Source organism: Paroedura picta, chromosome 16 (assembly GCF_049243985.1).
Source record: "Paroedura picta isolate Pp20150507F chromosome 16, Ppicta_v3.0, whole genome shotgun sequence".
NCBI classification, from domain to species: Eukaryota; Metazoa; Chordata; class Lepidosauria; order Squamata; family Gekkonidae; genus Paroedura; species Paroedura picta.
This window is the reverse complement of record NC_135384.1, coordinates 19,867,768-19,886,634: the sequence shown is the minus strand read 5'-3', so window position 1 is coordinate 19,886,634 and position 18,867 is coordinate 19,867,768. Positions and strand designations below refer to the sequence as shown.

General features: G+C 48.9%; 1 protein-coding gene across 1 annotated transcript in view; it reads right to left on the bottom strand.

Moving 5' to 3' along the window:
- DUSP3 (dual specificity phosphatase 3) overlaps positions 1-4,545 on the bottom strand; it is a 30,927-nt gene extending 26,382 nt beyond the window's left edge. The window contains exon 1 of the mRNA XM_077314110.1: positions 4,078-4,545. Coding sequence (XP_077170225.1) covers positions 4,078-4,199 — 122 coding nt within the window. The 5' untranslated portion in view covers positions 4,200-4,545. The remainder of the gene's footprint in view (positions 1-4,077) is intronic.
- Positions 4,546-18,867: the final 14,322 nt, after the last annotated feature.

Here is an 18,867-nt window from a genome sequence, read left to right as displayed (position 1 = left end):
TCTAGGCTATTCAGGACTGAATTTTTGCTTATAGATTCTATTTAATCTATTAATTTTTTTATATTTTATCTGTATATTTTATCTTTATATCTGGTTTTATCCTGATGTAATCTGCCCCAAGTCTCAGGAGACAGAGCGGAAAACAAGTATAAATTACAGAGTACACAGACTAAGTCCAGAGTCCCCAACTTGTGTCTTGTGCAAAAGTCACACATTACTTGCAGGTTCACCTCGATTCCCATGCATGCTGTGTCCAGTTTGAATTGTGACTGTGGCACTTGTGAGGAAGGAGTTGTGGCTTTCCAAATCTGCAATGTTCTCAGGAGTGTGTTACCTGGCCCATTAAAGGAAGTCTCACGTAGATTCACAAATTTCCCCAAGAAACTGATTAGTCCCCGCCCCCCAGAGAAGGAAGGAAAAGCTGAAGATTTTTCTGGGATCTAAATTGGATACTGCGCACACAGGAATAGAAGACAACACACAAATAACATTGCACAGGCCACAGGGCGGGGATGCTGGACTCACTATATATTCCATAATATGTGTTTTTGGAACCAACTGCTTAAATATCTGCAATCCCTATGGAAGCCCTGGCATGGGCCTGTGTGCTACCCTTCTCCAAAGGAGCCCACAGCAGCTAAAATGGCAGACCTCCCACAGACACTGCCCAGTCCTATACTTAGCTTCAGACAGGGAACCACATCAGGTACTTTCAGACTGTTCTTTGAGCTGCTGCCTACAAAGCTTCCTACCACACTGGCCTGCCTCCTCCGCCCGCCCCCCCACCTCCGAGTGCCCGGTTTTGTGGCGGGCCTGCTCCAAGGCCCACAGGGAAGCCTCCCCCACCCGTCCCCCTCCCCGCCGAGAGCATTGTTTCTCGGCGCTTGGAGGCCCGCAGGGAAGCCTCTGTTGCTCCTGCCGAACTCCAGCCATTCGGGTAATGGGCCAATCGGAAGGCAGTTTGCGCCTTCCGATTGTCCCCTGGCCCAAAAGGCTGGAATTCTTGTCAGTCCGGGTGAGGGGTCAAGCGGAATGCGCTCTGTGCCAGCTGATTGGCCCCTCACCCGGATTGGCTCTGCCCCTTTTTCCGCCCACTTAGGGCTTAGCGAATTATGAAGACCGCTGCTCCCGGTGGTCACAGATGATGAAGAAAGGGCCTAGAATCACTGTTGGGGAAGTCCACAAACACCTAGTTTCTTTAAATGAAATAAAGTCTTCTGGGCCAGTTGAATTGCATCCAAGGGTACTAAAAGAACTTGCAGATGTCATTTCTGAACCTCTGTCCATTCTTTTTGACACTTCTTGGAGAATAGTGAGGTGCCAGATGATCTTCAAGAAAGGGAAAAAGGAGGATCCAGGTAACTACCAACCCGTCAGTGGCAAAATTTGTGTAAGTAGCAAAATTTTGGAACAAATCATCAGTCAGTCAGTCCTTGAGCAGCTGGAACAGAGAGCTGTGATTTCTAAGACCCAGCACCGGTGTCACATAGGTTTTGCAAGAACAAGTCATGTCAGACCAATTTTATCTCATTTTTCGAGAAAGTGACTACCTTGCTGGATCAGGGGAATGCTGTGGACAAAGTTTATCTGGATTTCAGTAACGCTTCTGATAAGATTTCACATGCTATTCTTCTTGACAAGTTGGTAAAATGCAGTATGAATCCTAATTCTGTCAGGTCGATCAATAACTGGTTGACAGATTGTTCCCAAAGGGTCCTTGTTAATGGTTCAGCATCCTCTTGGAGAAGAATGAGAAGTGGAGTGCCACAGGGATCCCGGGGCCTGTGTTGTTCAACATATTTATAAACAATTTGGATGAGGGTTTAAAGGGGGTACTTACTAAATTTACAAACTGGGCGGGGTAGCAAACACAACAGAAGACTGTTTATTAGCCATAGGTTTTATTCATTCAGCCCTATATAGATGCTCAAAATTTGGTGGGAAAGTTAACAGCTTGGGGACTGAATCTTCTGGAGGAAAAAATCATTATTATCCACAGGTCTTTTAGGGTCAATGATATACCTGGAGGGGGTGGAAAGGGGAGGGGCCTCGGTAATTAAAATCCTTATTCGCTGAGGCTTGTCACACGTGGTGGTGACTGGAGTCCAGGGAAGTCAGTGCTCTCATTATAACTGCCTTGGGATAGGGTGGCAGGAGGTGACAGAATGGCAGATGCCTGCCCCAGCCCTGTCACATCTCGAGAGACTGTCTGGATGATGTCACTTCTGCTGACATGTGACTTCTGGGGGTGTAGCAGGGAGGGGTGGCCTCCTGACATCACTTTTGGGGTTTCTCAAAACTTGAAGAATGTTTCATGAGTTTCTCAATGGTGAAAAAGTTGAAGATATATAATAAGGCAAGGGCAACTATGACTCCTATTGGGACCACACACCATCTCAAACATATTGGTTCTCAGGCCGCCCTACTTTGGAGTAGCTGGTGCAAAAACCAAGCTTTGGACCAGGAAACAGCACGTGTCCTTTCAGAGGAGGAAGTTCTCTGAGGGTGGGAGTGCATGACATGTTGTGGTCCAAACTGTATTCTGGGGTGCAGCATGCATGAAGTTGTAGAATAAGGATCTTTCTTGATATACAGGCCCCTGCCAAAAAGAGCTGGGGGCACAAGACGCAGGGGACAGTCTCTGTGGGGATGTGTTGTTTTGGAGTGCATCTTGGCCACAGTGCCCAGCTGTGTGATTGTTGTGGGGGTACCCCACTATGGAGAAGATGGAGCAGGAAACAGCGCATGACCTCTTGAAAGTCCCCTGAATGTGTGTATGTGTGAAGGAGGGGGGTTGATATGTGGTAGTCTAAACCTTATTTTGGGGTTCAGGTCTCTTTTAAATATTGTTGGTTGAATGATTTCACAAATAAGGAAAAAGAAATAATTAGCCAACTTCAGACTGTTCACCCCACCCCATGCCAGGATGAAACACAAGGCAGGATTCAGATCCCAGCCAAGCTCCAGAAATGAGTTGTAGGGAATCATCTGCAGAGAGTATTGTCCTCACCATCGTGGCCACAACCTCCCCATTGGCGTTGCCCTAAATAGGTTTCTCAGGAGATTTGGTAAGAAACTGAGGCCTGTAATCATATAAAAGTCCCCCCTTACGAAACCTGCGTTCTGGTTACGGTTGCCAGGCCCTCCTTGACCACCGGCAAGGGACAAGGGGAGTTAAGGATGCCAGCTTCAGGCTGGGGAACTCCTGGAGAGTAGGGGGTGGGCCCTGGGGGAAACAGGGGTGGGCTCCATGGGGTACAACGCCCAGAACAACCTTTCTCAACTTTTTTACTGAGAACCCCCTCAAACATTCTTCAGACTTCCAGAAACCCCAAAAGCGCAGGAGTGCACCAAATACAGTTGGGAAAAATACCTGTATACATGCCCACCCGGGCTCGTCCCCTCCCCACCCTCTCTAGGCCCATCATTGGCCATTTAAGAGCATAGGGGCAGGTCAACATGACTATATAAGATCTATAGATGGACTATATATATATTACCACTGGATAAAACTTTAACAAATTTAAAAAATAGATAAGAAATCAATTAACTCCCACCCATTCAAGAAACCCTTCCAGGACCACAAAAAATCCCAGGGTTTCACAACCCCCGGGTTGAGAAAGCCTGCCCTCCCAAGCGGCCATTTTTCTCCAGGGGAACTGATATTTGCAGCCATTCCGGAGACTCTCCAGGTCCCCCCTGGAGGCTGGCACCTCTGGTTCTTGTCCCCGTCCCAACCCAGCCCAGCCAGGCGGCCTCGGGCCAAGCTCTTTGGCCCTCAATTCCCCGATCTGTCAAATAAGGGCAGCAGGCAGGCAGCGAGTCAAAAGCGCCTTTCCCCGGAGGGCGGCGGCGGAGCAGCGAAGCCGGGAAGGAAAACAATCCAAGGGCTGGAGCGGGATCCCGGGCGGCTTTCGTGCTGGGCCGCCGGCCCACCGCCCTTCCTACTTCCCGGCCCCTCCCCGGCGACGGGATCGTCCCCCGGCCGCCTCCCGAGCTCTGTCGCTCGCTCGCTCGCAGGCCTGGCGCCAGGCGGAGGGAGGGCCGAGGAGGGAAGGGAAGGGAGGGGAGACTCACGCGTTGCCCACGTGGATGCGGGGCGCCACCTCGTTGCTGTGCGCGCTGGGGAGGCTGTAGCAGCCGCTGCCGTTCGCCAGCAGGTCGTTGAGCTCCTCCACGGAAATCTGGAAGTCGGACATCGCTCGCTCGCTCGCTCGCCGCTCTGGGCAGGGCTGCCGCCGCCGCGCTCCTCTCGCCGGGCCCGGTCGGAGAGGAGGGGCTGCCGCGATCAGCTGATGCTCGGCCGGCGCCTCACAGCCAGGCCCGGAGCAATCCGAGCGCCTGGTGCGCCCTGGGCGCGCCGCCAGGAGGCACCGGGAGAGCCGCGATTCCCCCTCCGCCTTGGAGGCACGATCTCTCCCCCCCCCCCCGCCCGGGCTTCCGCGAGTCAGGGGCTGACCGGAGGGGCGTCGCGCCCGTTTGAGCGGATCCGCTTTCCCCGAGCCACACCTCGGCTGTTGGGTCCGGATTCGGTCACCGTCTTGTGTGCATCTGGTCCCAGCTACAGGTGCGGCGACTTAGAAGTGCTTCTCCCGAGCGCTAGGGGCGCGCGAGGGGCCTCTCTGGATTGGCTGCGGGAGAAAAGGCACTCTGCACATGCTCAGAAGCATGAGATGTTGAAGAGAGGTGTCTCGAATTGAGAATTTAGACCATTTCCCCATGCCCGACATCATAGATGTGTAGTGCGTTCCTAAAGAGAGTCATGACTTTCTATATCCGTAAACGTCAATGGCTTTAGAAGGGTGCGATTCGTTTCTGCGTTGCCTTGTTATGCATGTTAGAATCCCACCCCCACCAAAACAAAAAAATGTAAGCTCTCTTGTCCCAGTTCAGGACATGTAGAAATGCTATTAATGCAGGATAGAAGTTGGAAGCCTTCTCAAAGTTCAAATGTTACAAAAGAGCCAAAAATGTTTGAGAAATCAACTGAGTTGCTTCCTAAATAATGTTTCTATTCATTATATATAATAGGGGCAAAGCCCGTTATACCCGAGCACTAGCCCACATGCCTGCACTGGGGCTTTCCTGGGTGCTGACACCCCCCCCCCCCATCCCTGCTAGATCTTGAGATCCAGCGGGTTGGAAGGTTGTCACGTGGAGGAGGGCAGGATGCTGTTTCTGCTGGCTGCAGAGGAGAGGACACGCAGTAATGGGTTTAAACTACAAGTACAACGATATAGGCTAGATATCAGGAAAAAGTTTTTCACAGTCAGAGTAGTTCAGCAGTGGAATAGGCTGCCTAAGGAGGTGGTGAGCTCCCCCTCACTGGCAGTCTTCAAGCAAAGGTTGGATACACACTTTTCTTGGATGCTTTAGGATGCTTAGGGCTAATTCTGCATAGAGCAGGGGGTTGGACTGGATGGCCTGTATGGCCCCTTCCAACTCTAGGATTCTATGATTCTATGATTAAACACTAGGAGACTCCAATCTCAAGAGCCCACTCCTCCTCCATGTGCGGTCAGCTGGGCTGCCAACCTCTAGGTGAGGGCTGGAAGATCTTAAGTAATAACAACTCATCTCCAGGCACCAGTTCTTCTGGAGAAAACAGCTAGGAGGGAGGGGGAGGGAGGAAAGGAGAGCAGAGGCTGGGCTGGGACCCATGCGACTGGGTGGCAGCCTTTACTCCTCCCACCCGCCCCCCAGACTCTTGAGGTCTCACTTCCAAACTTCAAAGAACATTCCTAAGCCAGGTGTCACCAACCTCCAGGTGTGGCCTGGAGACCTCCTGGAATTGGAGTTCATCTGCAGACAATAGAGATCAGCTTCGCAGGGGAAAATGGTTATTTTGGAGGGGGCATTTTATTATGACAGCTCATCTGTCCCCTGAGCTTCTGGCCATGGCGATCCATGCAACCATTGCCTCCAGGATTGATTTCTGTAACTAACTCTACACTGGGCTGCCCTGGTCTCTGACCTGGAAATTGCAGCTGGTGCAAAATGCAGCTGCTAATGTCCTCATAGAATCATAGAGTTGGAAGGGGCCATACAGGCCATCTAGGAGCATCTCATCCAAGTCCTCTGCCTGGCCAGTCTATAGCAGACCCCCCCCCCCCAAAAAAAATCCCTATATCCTACTCTTTTTATTTTTATCCAAAGACTCTCAGCTGAACTCTCATGCTCGAACACCAGACTGCAGAGATCAGATCCCCAGGAGAAAAGGGCTGCTTGGGAAGGGGGATGGTGGCCTTGTGCTCCACAGAGCTCCAGGGATGCCAGCCTCCAGGGGGGATCTGGGGATCCCCCAGAACAACAGCTCTTCATCAGACTGGCCCCAGAAAAGGGCTGGTTGAGAGCAACTCACTGAGGCTGGCTCTGCTCCCCCACCCCTCCAGATTGCATGCCACAGCTCTTCACTGGGCTGGCTGTGCTTCCCCCCTACCCAACCTCTACTCCAGAGTAAGGTCACCCCTAACCCCCTGGCTAAGGGTGTGATCTCTAACTGCACCCCATCCAGGCTAGGGAGATGAGCTTCCTCCCCAGCCACAGGACCTTCATCTTGGAAGGGTTGAGTTCCAGGCAGCTCTGCTTGAGGCAGACGGCCACTACTTCCAAACAACTGAAAAATGTATCCAGGGGAGAGTCAGGCTGTCTGCCCAATAGGAGATAGAGCTGGGTGTCACCAATTATTGATGAAAGCCCAACCCAAAGCTCCATACCAGCTGGGCCAGACGATGCATGTAGATGTTGAATAACATGGGAGAGAGGCCCGGCCGGCCCTTGGTGACTCTGATTGCTCCTCTCCCACAGTGACCCTCTGTGTTCGGTTCTGGAGAAAGGAGATCAGCCACTGCAAACCTGCCCCCTGCATTCTGGCCACGGCGGGGTGGTGGGCTAACAACTTGCGGTCAATGACAATGAATGCTGCTGACAGATTTAGCAACACAAGGAGCGGTGACCTGCTTTTATCGAGCTGACACTGGAGATCATCCATAAGGGCAGTCAGGACTGTCTCTACCCGTGCCCAAGTTGTAAGAGACTGCAATGGGTCAAGCACTGAAGTTTCCTCCAAGTATGCCAGCAGCTGGTTTACAGCAGGCCTCTCGAACACCTTTCCCCAAAACACAAGATGCCAGATGTGGCGGCAGTTGATCGTGTCCAATGGATCCAGCGATGGTTTCTTCAGCAGGGGGTGAACCACTGCCTCCTTCAGCCCCTCTGGTAACTCTCCCCGTGTCAGAGAGAGGTTGACAGTGTCCATAAGGAGTCCACTATCCCCCGGTTGCCCTCTTTGAGAAGCCAAGAAGGACAGGGGTCAAGGAGGCAGGGGTCAAGGTTCCTTCACTGCACCCAGCAGCTTGTCCACTTCAGAGAGAAAGAAAAGGGTGGGGCAGCACAGTGTAGTTGTTGCACTAGGATCTGTGAGAACTGGGGTCAAATGTCTACACTTGCCATGAAGTTTATTGGTTGGCCTAGGGCCATTCTCTCTCTTTATCTCTGCCTAACCTACCATATCGGGTCATTGGAGGATTAATATGGGAATAGAAGAACAATGTTAACCACCCTGAACTCCGTGGATTAGTATTACCCGCTCCCCCTTGGCCTCCAGACCATGTCAGCCTGCCTTATGCTAAGTTGGACTATTGGTCCTCAGAATGGGCAGGAGGAGCCAGACTGGTGTGGTGGTTAACAATTTGGATTTGGGAGGTTGACTTCCCCACTCTGTTCTTGGGATCAGTTTCACGCTCTCAGCTGCCCAACCTACCACACAGGTTGGTTTGGAAGATCAGATGGAGGGAGGGGGGGAACTGCTTTCAGTCCCTGTTGGAGAGAAAGGCAGGATGTCAACAGAGCAACTAAATATGATCTATTCTGACAGGTAGTAGCTCTCCAGGGTCCCTGGCACTGGGGTGTCACATCACCTAATCCTTTTTTTAAATGTAGTACCTGGGATTTTCTGCCACTGAGGCATAACCTTACCCAATAGTTTATATAGAAAATGAGACATTATGAGGCACTATTGAACAGCAGGTTCAATAAGGCGTGGAGTCACTCTGGGAGTGAAATTTCCGCTTTTTACTTAGATCACATCCAAGAGCAGGAACATACAACCCACCATCTGAACTTATATACAATCCAAGGTTCATTTGGTTCCCACCAAATTGACTCTGTGTGAGTCCCCAGGTTTAAGCTAATTGAACCATTCAAATGATCCAGTGGAAGGATGGATCCTGTGCATTAAGCAATGGCATTAAATGTGCCTGATGATTGAATTGCGGTTCTGCTCTGCAGGTCCACTTCACTGCATAGACAACACCCATCCTCCCTTAAATATGTTTCTACCAGGTGCCAGAGAGTCCTGCAAATAGCAGGGCCATGTCCAGGTCCACTGGGAATGGCACGGTTCCAAGGAGTTGGGGTTGCTGAGGTCTCTGTGGAAGGTTCCACTGGTTTGGAAGTATCCGTGGTCAATGCAGGTGCTGGAGTCTCTGGGGATGCCAGCTGTGGAGCCACTGGCTCTGAACCCACTGCAGACATCGGGCTGGAGTCCTCCGATGCCATCACGCATCACCACATTTGGTTCATATGTCTCCACAAGATGCTGCCATCCAGAGACTGCACCTGTTCAGGGACCCAGTTGGCACTGCTTGCATGTTTGTGGACATAGACTGGGTTTTCTGAGGTGAAGGAGCAGGGAACTGTGGCTTCCACCTGTCATGATTAAACGGTCTGACGTAAGATCAGGGTGGTTCAAATCCAAAATTGTGGACAAATGGCAGCCAGTGAGTAGCTTTGCAGGGCTCCAGCCAGCTGGGAGCAACGTGCTACTGTAAGAGGAAGTCCTACCAACTCTGGGACAAGTTGACATGGACAATCCAGATCAGCACTTCTTTGGTGATACGGACCATGCATTTGGGTTGACCGTTGTTTGATGGGTGGAATGGTACTAAAGTAATGTGATGAATCATTTGGGCGCTTGTGAAGTCCTTGAACTCTGTGGAAGTGCATTGCGTCCCATTATCTGAGATGATGGATACTGTGCATTGCAAATAGTTTGGTGAGGGCCTTGATGACAACCCATGATGATATAGTGGAGGCCAGGGTGACTTACAGCCATTTGGAGTGAGAATCCACTACCATGAGGAAAGCCTGTCCCTGGAAAGGTCCCACAAAGTTGATGTGGAGCATTAACCATGGTGACTGTGTCACTGTATTGGCACCTGTGACACCTCTCGTCTGCTTGTCAGCGAGCAACCCATTTCTTGATCTTTTTGTCCATGCCTGGCCCCCAAACAAAGCTGTATGCCGAGTGGCACTTGTGCAGAACCTCCAGCACTTGGAGATGCAGCTTTGTGGAGACTACATCTCGGTTCTCCCACAGCAGATAGCCCTTGAAAACTGATAGCTCATTTTGCTGGGACATGGATAGCATGAAGACAGGATCTTGGTGACCCTTTGGCCACCCTTTCCCCACACAGTTGAGAATATGTGTGACAATATGCACTTGTGAAGTACCACCAATTGCATCATTTTGTATTGTCTTCATTAAAGCAGAAATATCTCAAGGAATTATTTGAATGAGGGATTAGAGGGGGTACTTATTCAATTTGCAAACAATACTAAACTGGGAGAGGTAGCAAACACAACAGAAATCAGGATACAGGATGATCTTGATAGGCTCAAGAAGTGGGCTAAACTGAATAAAATGAAATTCAATAGGGACAAATGTAAAGTTCTGCATTTAGGTAGGAAAAACCATCTACACCAGTATAGGATGGGGGAGACTTGTCTTGGCAGTAGCATGTGCGAAAAGGATCTAGGAGTCATAGTAGACCATACATTGAACATGAGTCAACAGTGTGACTCAGTGGCTAAAAAGGCAAATGGGATTTTGGGCTGTATCAAACGGAGTATCGTATCCAGAACATGGGAGGTGATGGAACCACTTTGCTCTGGTTCAGCCTCACTTGGAGTACTGTGTTCAGTTTTGGGCACCACAGTTGAAGAGGGATATAGACAAACTGGAGCATGTCCAGAGGAGGGCAACAAGGATGGTGAGGGGTTTGGGGACCAAGGCGGAAAGGTTGGGGGAGCTTGGTCTCTTTAGCCTGGAGAGGAGATGACTGAGAGGGGATCTGATAACTGTCTTCAAGTATTTAAAGGGCTGCTATATAGAGGATGGAGCAGAGTTGTTTTCTCTTGCCCCGGAGGCAAGATGATTCTATAAGAGCCAGTTTGGTGTAGTGGTTAGGGGTGTGGACTTCTAATCTGGCATGCCAGGTTCGATTCTGCACTCCTCCACATGCAACCAGCTGGTTGACTTTGGGCTTGCCACGGTACTGATAAAACTGTTCTGACTGAGCAGTGATATCAGGGCTCTCTCAGCCTCACCCACCTCACAGGGTGTCTGTTGTGGGGAGAGGAATGGGAAGGCGACTGTAAGCCACTTTGAGCTTCCTTCGGGTAGGGAAAAGCGGCATATAAGAACCAACTCTTCTTCTTCTTCTTCTTCTAATTCTTGCCACCAGCCATACTTTTCTAAATCACATCAGAAAAGATTTCTTAACTCGTATCGGTTTGTTGAAAAGTCTATCAGAGTTAAATAAGGAGTCAACATACAATGGTTGGAATACAATCAACTTATATCAAGATATAAACTAGAATTCCTGAAACAGATGGATATTACAGCAGCACTACCAGAATTTGAAAACATTTTATTTCAAAGTAAACCACATTTGCAAGGTCAAATATACAAGTTTTTTAAAAAAATTTGATACAGAAACTGAGGTTAAAAAATGTATGATTAAATGGATGCAAAATTTACAACATAACATTTCATTGGAAGTATGGGAAAGATTATGGTTTAAGTTACCTAAGCTTACAAAACGCCAACTGTTATGAGAAAATTGGTATAAAATATTTTATCGTTGGTATATTACCCCCAAGGTTATCAGCAATATTGTGAACACTTATAATGATATTTGTTGGAAATGTAATGACAAAACTGGTTCCTTTTTCATATGTGGTGGAGGTGTTGCAAAATTACTAGATTTTGGGCAAAACTTCATTCTGTATTACAGTTAATGCTTGATTTTAAATTCCCTTTGAAACCTGAGTATATGTTGCTGAGTATCTGTCCAGAGAATCTACCACAACAAGAGGAGATCTTCTTTTTTCATGCCATGACATTGGCGAGAATGACTCTGGCAAAAGAATGGAAAGCTCCAGTATTACCAACCCTATCGGCTTTGCTTGCCAAACTGGCAGAACTTTAAAAAATGGCCAAACTAACAAGTCAAGTCAATGGGAGAACAGCTCAAGAATTTCAAGAATGATACTATTTTACAGACTTTCTTGATAAACAGAAATAAATGAAGTTGGGTGGAAAAAATTGCCTTTGCATGCATGATTGAACGCCTATTAATTGCTCCAGGCAGTTCACTTAAAAAAAAAAAAAAACTATCTCCGGGAGAAGGGAGAGGGAGGCGGGTGCAAGGGCGGGACATTGGAGGCGGAGATAATGCTTCTTTGCTTCCATACATTTTTTTTTGCTGGTGTCCTGTTGGTGGTTCTCCGGTCTGTATGGCATTATACGCTTCCTTCCCCAAACTGCATCCTTTGCAGGCTCTACTGGACTTGGCAACCCTATTCACACAGACTGCCTTCTGCTTGTGGACTAGCTGCAGAAGCAGTCCACATAAATAAGAGCTCACTGCGCTCTGTGCATCTTCAGGGCTTCATCTTAGGGGTTCAGAGCCTGGGCTGCCTTTCTCTTCCCTCTACACAGCTTCCTCATAGTCAGGAGCTCTGCCTCAGCCTGCCTGTGGCTTCCTGTCCCCTGCCTCATCCCAGCTGCTTCCATGCATCTACTTCCCCGGCAATATCTCTCCATCAGCCTCCCTCTATGGAACCAGTAATTTCCTTTTCATAATATTGTGTTTTCTGTTCCTGTTTTGTTTTGGGTTTTTGGAGAGATCATTTGTAGTGTGGATCCCAATGTTTCTCAGCCCAATGAAGAAAGAAGTCAACAGAGGCAAGCAAGAGGCCAAGGCTTTGTGACTGTCTCTTTGTGACTGTCTCATTCCTTTCAAATACCTTTGTTCTGCATGGGGAAGAATTCTTTTTCACACATTACAGGGCTTCGTTTCTAGAGTTATCAACCTCCAGATGGGGCATGGTCGGGGCCTCACTATCTTAGAATTTTAGAATTGATCACAGGCACTACAGATGAGTTCCCCTGGAGTAAATGGCTGCTTTGGAGCGTGGCCTCTATGGCATTGCCTCCTAGAATAATAGAATCACAGAATAATAGAGATGGAAAGGACCTCCTGGGTCATCTAGTCCAACTCCCTGCTCTATGCAGGACACTCACAACTGTATCGCTCATCTACTGTAACCTGCCACCCCCTTGAGCCTTCACAGAATCAGCCTCTCCGTCAGATGGCTCTCCAGCCTCTGTTTAAAAATTTCCAAAGATGGAGAACCCACCACCTCCCGAGGAAGCCTGTTCCACTGAGAAACCGCTCTGTCAGGAACTTCTTCCGGATGTTTAGATGGAATTTCTTTTGAATTAATTTCATCCCTGCTGAATTCCCTCTCCTCCCTAAATTCTGCACTCCCCAGCTCCACCCCCCAATACTGTGGATTTTTCCCCACCCAGAGCCGGCAATCCTAAGGGGTTCCCATCCCATGGAACTGTGAGGAGTGAGTTGTGAGTTCTCAGTTGTTTCACGTGGGGTGCCCAATTGAGAAGATGACCAGGGTGCAAATACAGAAGGGGTTCCACTTCCCCCCCACACACCATTTTTCTAACTTGGGCCTATTATGCATGCATGAGTTTTCAGTGCAGTCAGCATTTTAAATTGTCCTTTTGTAAAACGTTTTTAAAACATTCCCTTTTATGCATGTGTTCTGATACTGCGTTGCCACGATGATGCCTCTGAAATCGTTCCAATGGTAACTCTGGGAGGGGGAACCTCCTCCGTTGTGCTTCAGTGATGCCTGACCGTCACACTGGCACATGCTGCCAGCCAGGCCTCATGGGAATTGAAGTTCATGGACATGGAGACCTAACAAGAAATTTCTGTGGGGAGACACAGGCTTTTGCCTTTCAGAGAGCTGCTGGGCTAATGCAAGGTGGCACAGGGAAGACCCCTCTGCTTTGACAGCCTGATACACTCTCAAACCACTGCCCCAACCCACGTTGGTCACTGATGAAAGGTAGACTGCCATTGCAAGTAATTACTTGTGTGATAGAGTTCCACAGAGAAGCTAGTTTTGTAGTCTCAGGAGCATTACAGAAGGGAATTCCATTGCTAGCCAATGCCATTTACATTCCAACTAGCTTTGTCCTCAATTAGAGAGGGAGAGAGAGTCAGAAAGGAAAGAGAGAAATGGAGGGAGGGGGGGAGGGAGGGAGGGAGGGAAGGAGGAGGAAGGAAGGAAGGAAGGAAGGAAGGAAGGAAGGAAGGAAGGAAGGAAGGAAGGAAGGAAGGAAGGAAGGAAGGAAGGGTGCAATGAAAGGGGACAGGGCAGGGGGGAAGGAGGGGGAGTGAAGGATCCGCTGGGCGGGTGAGGTGGGGTGAAGTTGTGGGGGGAGCGTCGGGGGAGGAGTTCAGGGTAGAGATGGGTGGGTGGGTGTTTGGGGGGAGCACGGGGCAGAGAGAGAGAGAGGAAGGAAGGTAGGAATGCAAAAAGAAAGCGGACGGGGCAAGGGGGAAGGAAGGTGGGGGGCGAGGAGATGAAGGGCCCGCTGGGCGGGTGAGGGGGGCGAGTTGTGAGGGTTAGCGATGTGGTTGGAAGCAAATTAAGCCCCCCAAGGTTGTATTGCTGGGTGGGGGATCGTCGGGGAGGGGAACGCGCACAGGAAGCATGGTCGCCTCATCAGCGATGTGTTGGGCGTGGTCCCAGGGCCACGGGAAGGCCAATGGGCCCTCTTGCCCATCACAAACACAGCCCACCCCTACCCCCCTTACCCTTTTATTTATACCACTCCACCATCCTTGGAGGCTCAGGTGAGTTGTCCCTCTTCAGTGCCCTCTTCAACTCTGGTGCCCAAAACTGAACACAGGACTAGGGTTGCCAGCTTTACATACAAGGGAAATGATGTTATGTCACTTCCTGCAGATTCCCAGAAATGACATCACACTGGTGTGATATCTGTACAACAATGTATGATTTCAACAATTTCATCCAAATCCTAGAACATCAAACCAATGCCATGTTAGTGATGTGATGTCACTTCCAGGTGTTTGCTAGAAGGGATGTCATGTCCCCTAGCATTATGTCACTTAAAAAGAAATTCCCTCGCCAGTTCTCAGTGAAGGCATAGGCCCACCTACTGGCCTGGGGACTCTAGATTCAATCTGTGTGCTCCATATTGTGTTAACTGGATTTTTATTTTGACAACAAGAAAAAAACCACACTATACAAGAGGAGGCAGCAGAATTTTGTCTTGCCGGGTGCTAGAATGAAACCACCTGGTATTATTCATTACTAACTCTTTGAGTGGTGGTCAAATTCCTTCCTGACTCCACTCAAGGCAACCAGCAAAACCCTTAATTCAGCAGGTGTAAAATACTGCTCTGCCATCTGCACATGCCAGTTTCCAGTGGCTTCAGTGCAGAAAGTCAAGGATACATGTGATGTACCCAGAATAGATTTGAGTAGGCAGAAAGGAGAGAGGGAAAGTCAGAAAGGCTTCTGTTCCTCCTTCCCTTGACGATCCCTGTGGGAGATTCACACCAATGAGATCCTGATGCTTTCGTTTCAGCTGCCTCAAGAGAGCAGTCTGTAGTCAAACCCCGTGAGGAATTCCAGATTCACAGACTACCGTCTTTCTCTTTCAGACTATGAACAGAGATGATAACCGGCCGCTCTATATCCAGGAATATAAAAGCCTCCTCCCCCAAACAGGTTGTTTTTTGTTGCTAACTCTCTACAACTTCCAACAAAGCCCGTGCACAGAAGACTGGCCCAAGCAAACAATGACTGGGGAACACCCTGTCAATAAGAGCCATTCTGAATCAGACCAAAGGCTGGTCGAGCCCAGCCTTCTATTAAAGGAGAAGAGTTGGCTTTTATACCCTGCTTTTCACTACCCCAAGGGGTCTCAAAGCTGCTTACAATTGCCTTCCTCTCTCCACATCAGACACCTTGTGAGGGAGGTGACGGACCCAAGGTCACCCAGTAGGCTTCATGTTAGAGGAGTAGGGAATTAAACTCGGTTCTCCAGAATCCACTGCTCTTAACCACTACACTACATTGGCTCTACGTCACACTGGAGACCACCAAGGAACACCAGGGTCGTGACACAAACGGAGGCAGTAGCAGCCCTCTAGGAATGCCTCTTGCCTTAAAAAGACCACTAGGGGTCACCGTGAGTTGGCTGCAACTTGAGGGCAATAGCAACAAACTACCTCTACCAGAGTAGATATCTGTAGAGATAAGTATTTTACTTACTGGTCATTCTTAAGTGTATTTTTTAACCCTTTAAAAACCCTCCATGTTCTATAATGGGAGCTACAGAAGGCCAGAGATTCTAACAGACTATTACCAATAATTTCAGAGAATAGCTGTGTTGGTTGGTTTTGGTTTGCAGTAGAGCAGTTAGATTTGAGTCCAGCGGAACCTCAGAGAACAGCAAGAGTCATAGTTCCCCAGGCATCCCTCCAAGCAGTGGAGGAGGTTTGCCCATGTTTCTCCTTTTAGGCATAGGCAATATGCACACCCTTTCTGCACACATTGGATAATGCACTTTCAATGTGCCTTTGCAGCTGGATTTCCCTGTGCAAAACAGGAAAATCTATTCCTAAAGTGCCTTGAAAGTCTGAGGTCCACTGAAGTCCATGTCCTTCCCAAGCTCCACTCCCAAATCTCCAGAAGCTTCCCACCCAATCAAAAAAAGAGACTTGCCCAAGGCCACACAATCAACTTGTGACAGAGGCCAATTCAGCAGTCATAATTTTTGATTCCAACAAACTCCATATGGACTGGATTGCAATAGCCTGTCATAGAAAGCAGCCCGGCCTGTTTCTTGAGGGTTTTACAAATGCAACAAGCTCTAACAGCATTTTCACTTTATCTCTAGCCTGACCATGACATAAACCAAAAGGAAGACTTGCAGTTTGCTTAAATTCACTCCAAGCTATTCATAGTAGGTAAAATAGCAACCTTATAACCAGTGTGGTGGCAGGGTTTCCCAACACAGGTACCAAGATACTACATGGTACCATGAAGGCCTCTCCGTGGTAATTCAGCATGTTTTTTTTTCAAAATGGTGGCTGAACAGAGCCCTCTTACCCTGTGAAAGAAAAAGGGGTTTACATTTTTTAAAAATTCTATCCTTATTTGGGCAGGTTGACATAGAATCATAGAATCATAGAGTTGGAAGGGACCTCGTGGGTCATCTAGTCTAACCTCCTGCCCCCTCCCAAAATGGTCTATGAATCTGGAGGGGGGTGGGAAGGGGAGAGCCCCCGTTGTTTAAACCTTTGCCACCTGAGATTCCTCTCACTTCCAGGGATGCATAGCAGGGAAGTGTGGCCAGCTGACATTACTGCAAAGCTTGAAAAATATTTCAGTGGTACCTCCATGGTCAAAAGGTTGAAAAGGCTGGCGTAGACTAGGATCTGGGAAATCCAGGTTCGAATTTCCTCTCCGCCATAGACACTGGCAGGGAGATGTTGGGCCCATCACTCTCTCTCAGCGTAACCAGCTTTATGGGATTGTGACTGTGAGGATAGAATAGAGAAAGGGGAAAGGATGTTGGGAGCCTCTTCGAGGATCCTCTAGAGAGAGAAAAGCAGGATATAAATATAAATCTCAATAATAAAACCAAAGCAAAAGAAGATTGCTTTCTCACCATTTTATATCTTTTGCTTAATTTCTGCTGGCTCGGGCTGCTCTTAAAGGCACAGGGAGTGGAACAGTAGAAAAAATGGTGAACCCTACGAACAGCAAAATAAGCAAGGAAATTATTTTCCTAAATTTCTGGGAACTGCAAGCAGATCTTCTTGCTGATCGCCACTGTGGGATGGTAGGTGAATTTCCTCCAGGCCAAGCTGGATTCTGGAGATTTTTGGTGGTGGAACACGAAATTTGGGTATGAAATTGGGGTCACTGTGGGTAAGCTGGTAGTTGTGAGTTCCTGTATTGTGTGGACTAGATGACCCTAGAGGTCTCTTCCGACTCTATGATTCTCTCTTTCTCACGTGAGTGCATGTGAGAGATATATATCCCTGCTCTTCTATATGTCTGCACACCACTGTGAATGATATCTGGAAGACTTCGCCTTCCAATATTTTGGACCACTCAGAACACACAAAGCTCTTAGGTGTTCACTTTTTAAACATGCATTTCTAATAGTAAAGTTATAAATTTCACTGTTCATGGTTACTATTTGTGCAAATGTGCCCCCATGTGGTGGAGAACATTCACTGTGGATTTTTAAAAGGGCCATTGACAGAATGTCTCTCTCAACCCTAACAATGGAAAAAATGAACACAAACTGCTGAGGCTTCTTTTTAATTTTCATGGAAAATAAATGCAGAAATGCATCCTTTTCCATAAGATTCTGTTTCCTATACTTTTCTTGGAAATATTTATATACACAGAGATCTATTTTAGAATAACATAGTTAAAGAAGGAAAAGTATAAGTATAAAACACCTCCACTGATCTGGATAGCCTAGGGTGGCCCAATCTCAGGAGCTAGGCAGGTTCAGCCCTGGCCAGTATTTGGGTGGGAGATCCACAAGCCTCTTGCCCCTGGACGCGCCGGTAAGGGGGAGGCGGTCAGAGGAGGTGGCCGGGGAGGAGGCATCAGGGGGAACGGGGGCCAAGGGCTAAAGGCTTCAGGGAGGGCAAAGGAGCCGTGTTCCTTTCCCTGCCCTGAAGCCGGGATCCAGCATCGGGAGGGGGCCGGGGAGAGGGCTTTGGGACAGGGAAAGCAGCTGGCTGCCACAGCGGGGTGGGGGGGCTGGATGGGGGGCTGCAAGTCTGGGGTGCTCCCGGGGGCTCGTGGGGGCGGCATGGCGGTGGCCGGTACGTGCTGGCACCTGCAACGGTGCTTTTGTGTCAGTGACGATAAGGAGATCCTCCAGTGGCCTTTTGGCTGCCACAGACACAAAGCTTAGGCCTGTACAGCAGTGGTCCCCAACCCCCGGTCTGAGGACTGGGGACCAGGGACCGGGACCGGTCCGTGGATCAGTCGGTACCGGGCTGCGGCTCCTCCTCGTCCTCCTCCCAGGCTGCTGCCTCAGGGGCCGTCCTGCCACTCTGCCACCGGCTCACCTTTGGTGCTGTCAGGATTGTTAGAATCGCTGCCATAAATTAGCCTGAGTTCTTCCATGACAGTTATATTGCTTGGCGCCTGGTTGCTCCAGGTCCTGTAATCATGCTAACTAGTAGAAAGTGAAATATATGTTATTGTAACTCTTATCACTTGTTGGGGCCTCTCGGCTGGGCCTGGTTTCGCTATCAACCTTGGAGAACAGTCAAGGCCATGAGAATGTATCACTGTTTTTAATTGCATGTGTCTCTTCTCTCCTTCTCCCCTCCCTTGGGAACTTTCAAGTTTTGGGCAGGAGAATTGTATTGATAAGGAGAAGCAAATCTGCTCTCAAGTCAGATTTGACTTCGCCAGTCTTGATGTTTGTAGTGCTTCTCAATAAAGCTTTCTTATTAATAAGAAGCTAGTTGTGAGTTCTTTCAACGCTTGACATTAAGTCAAATCTCACAACACCTTTCGCCTGCCAACATGCAGGACGAAGGCAACATCTATACCGAGCAGGAAGAGGGCCTGGATTGGGACGTCTCTCAGGGCAAAGTGGCCGGCGCGGGCTCGTTTAGCTCGGGCATGGTCCGAGCT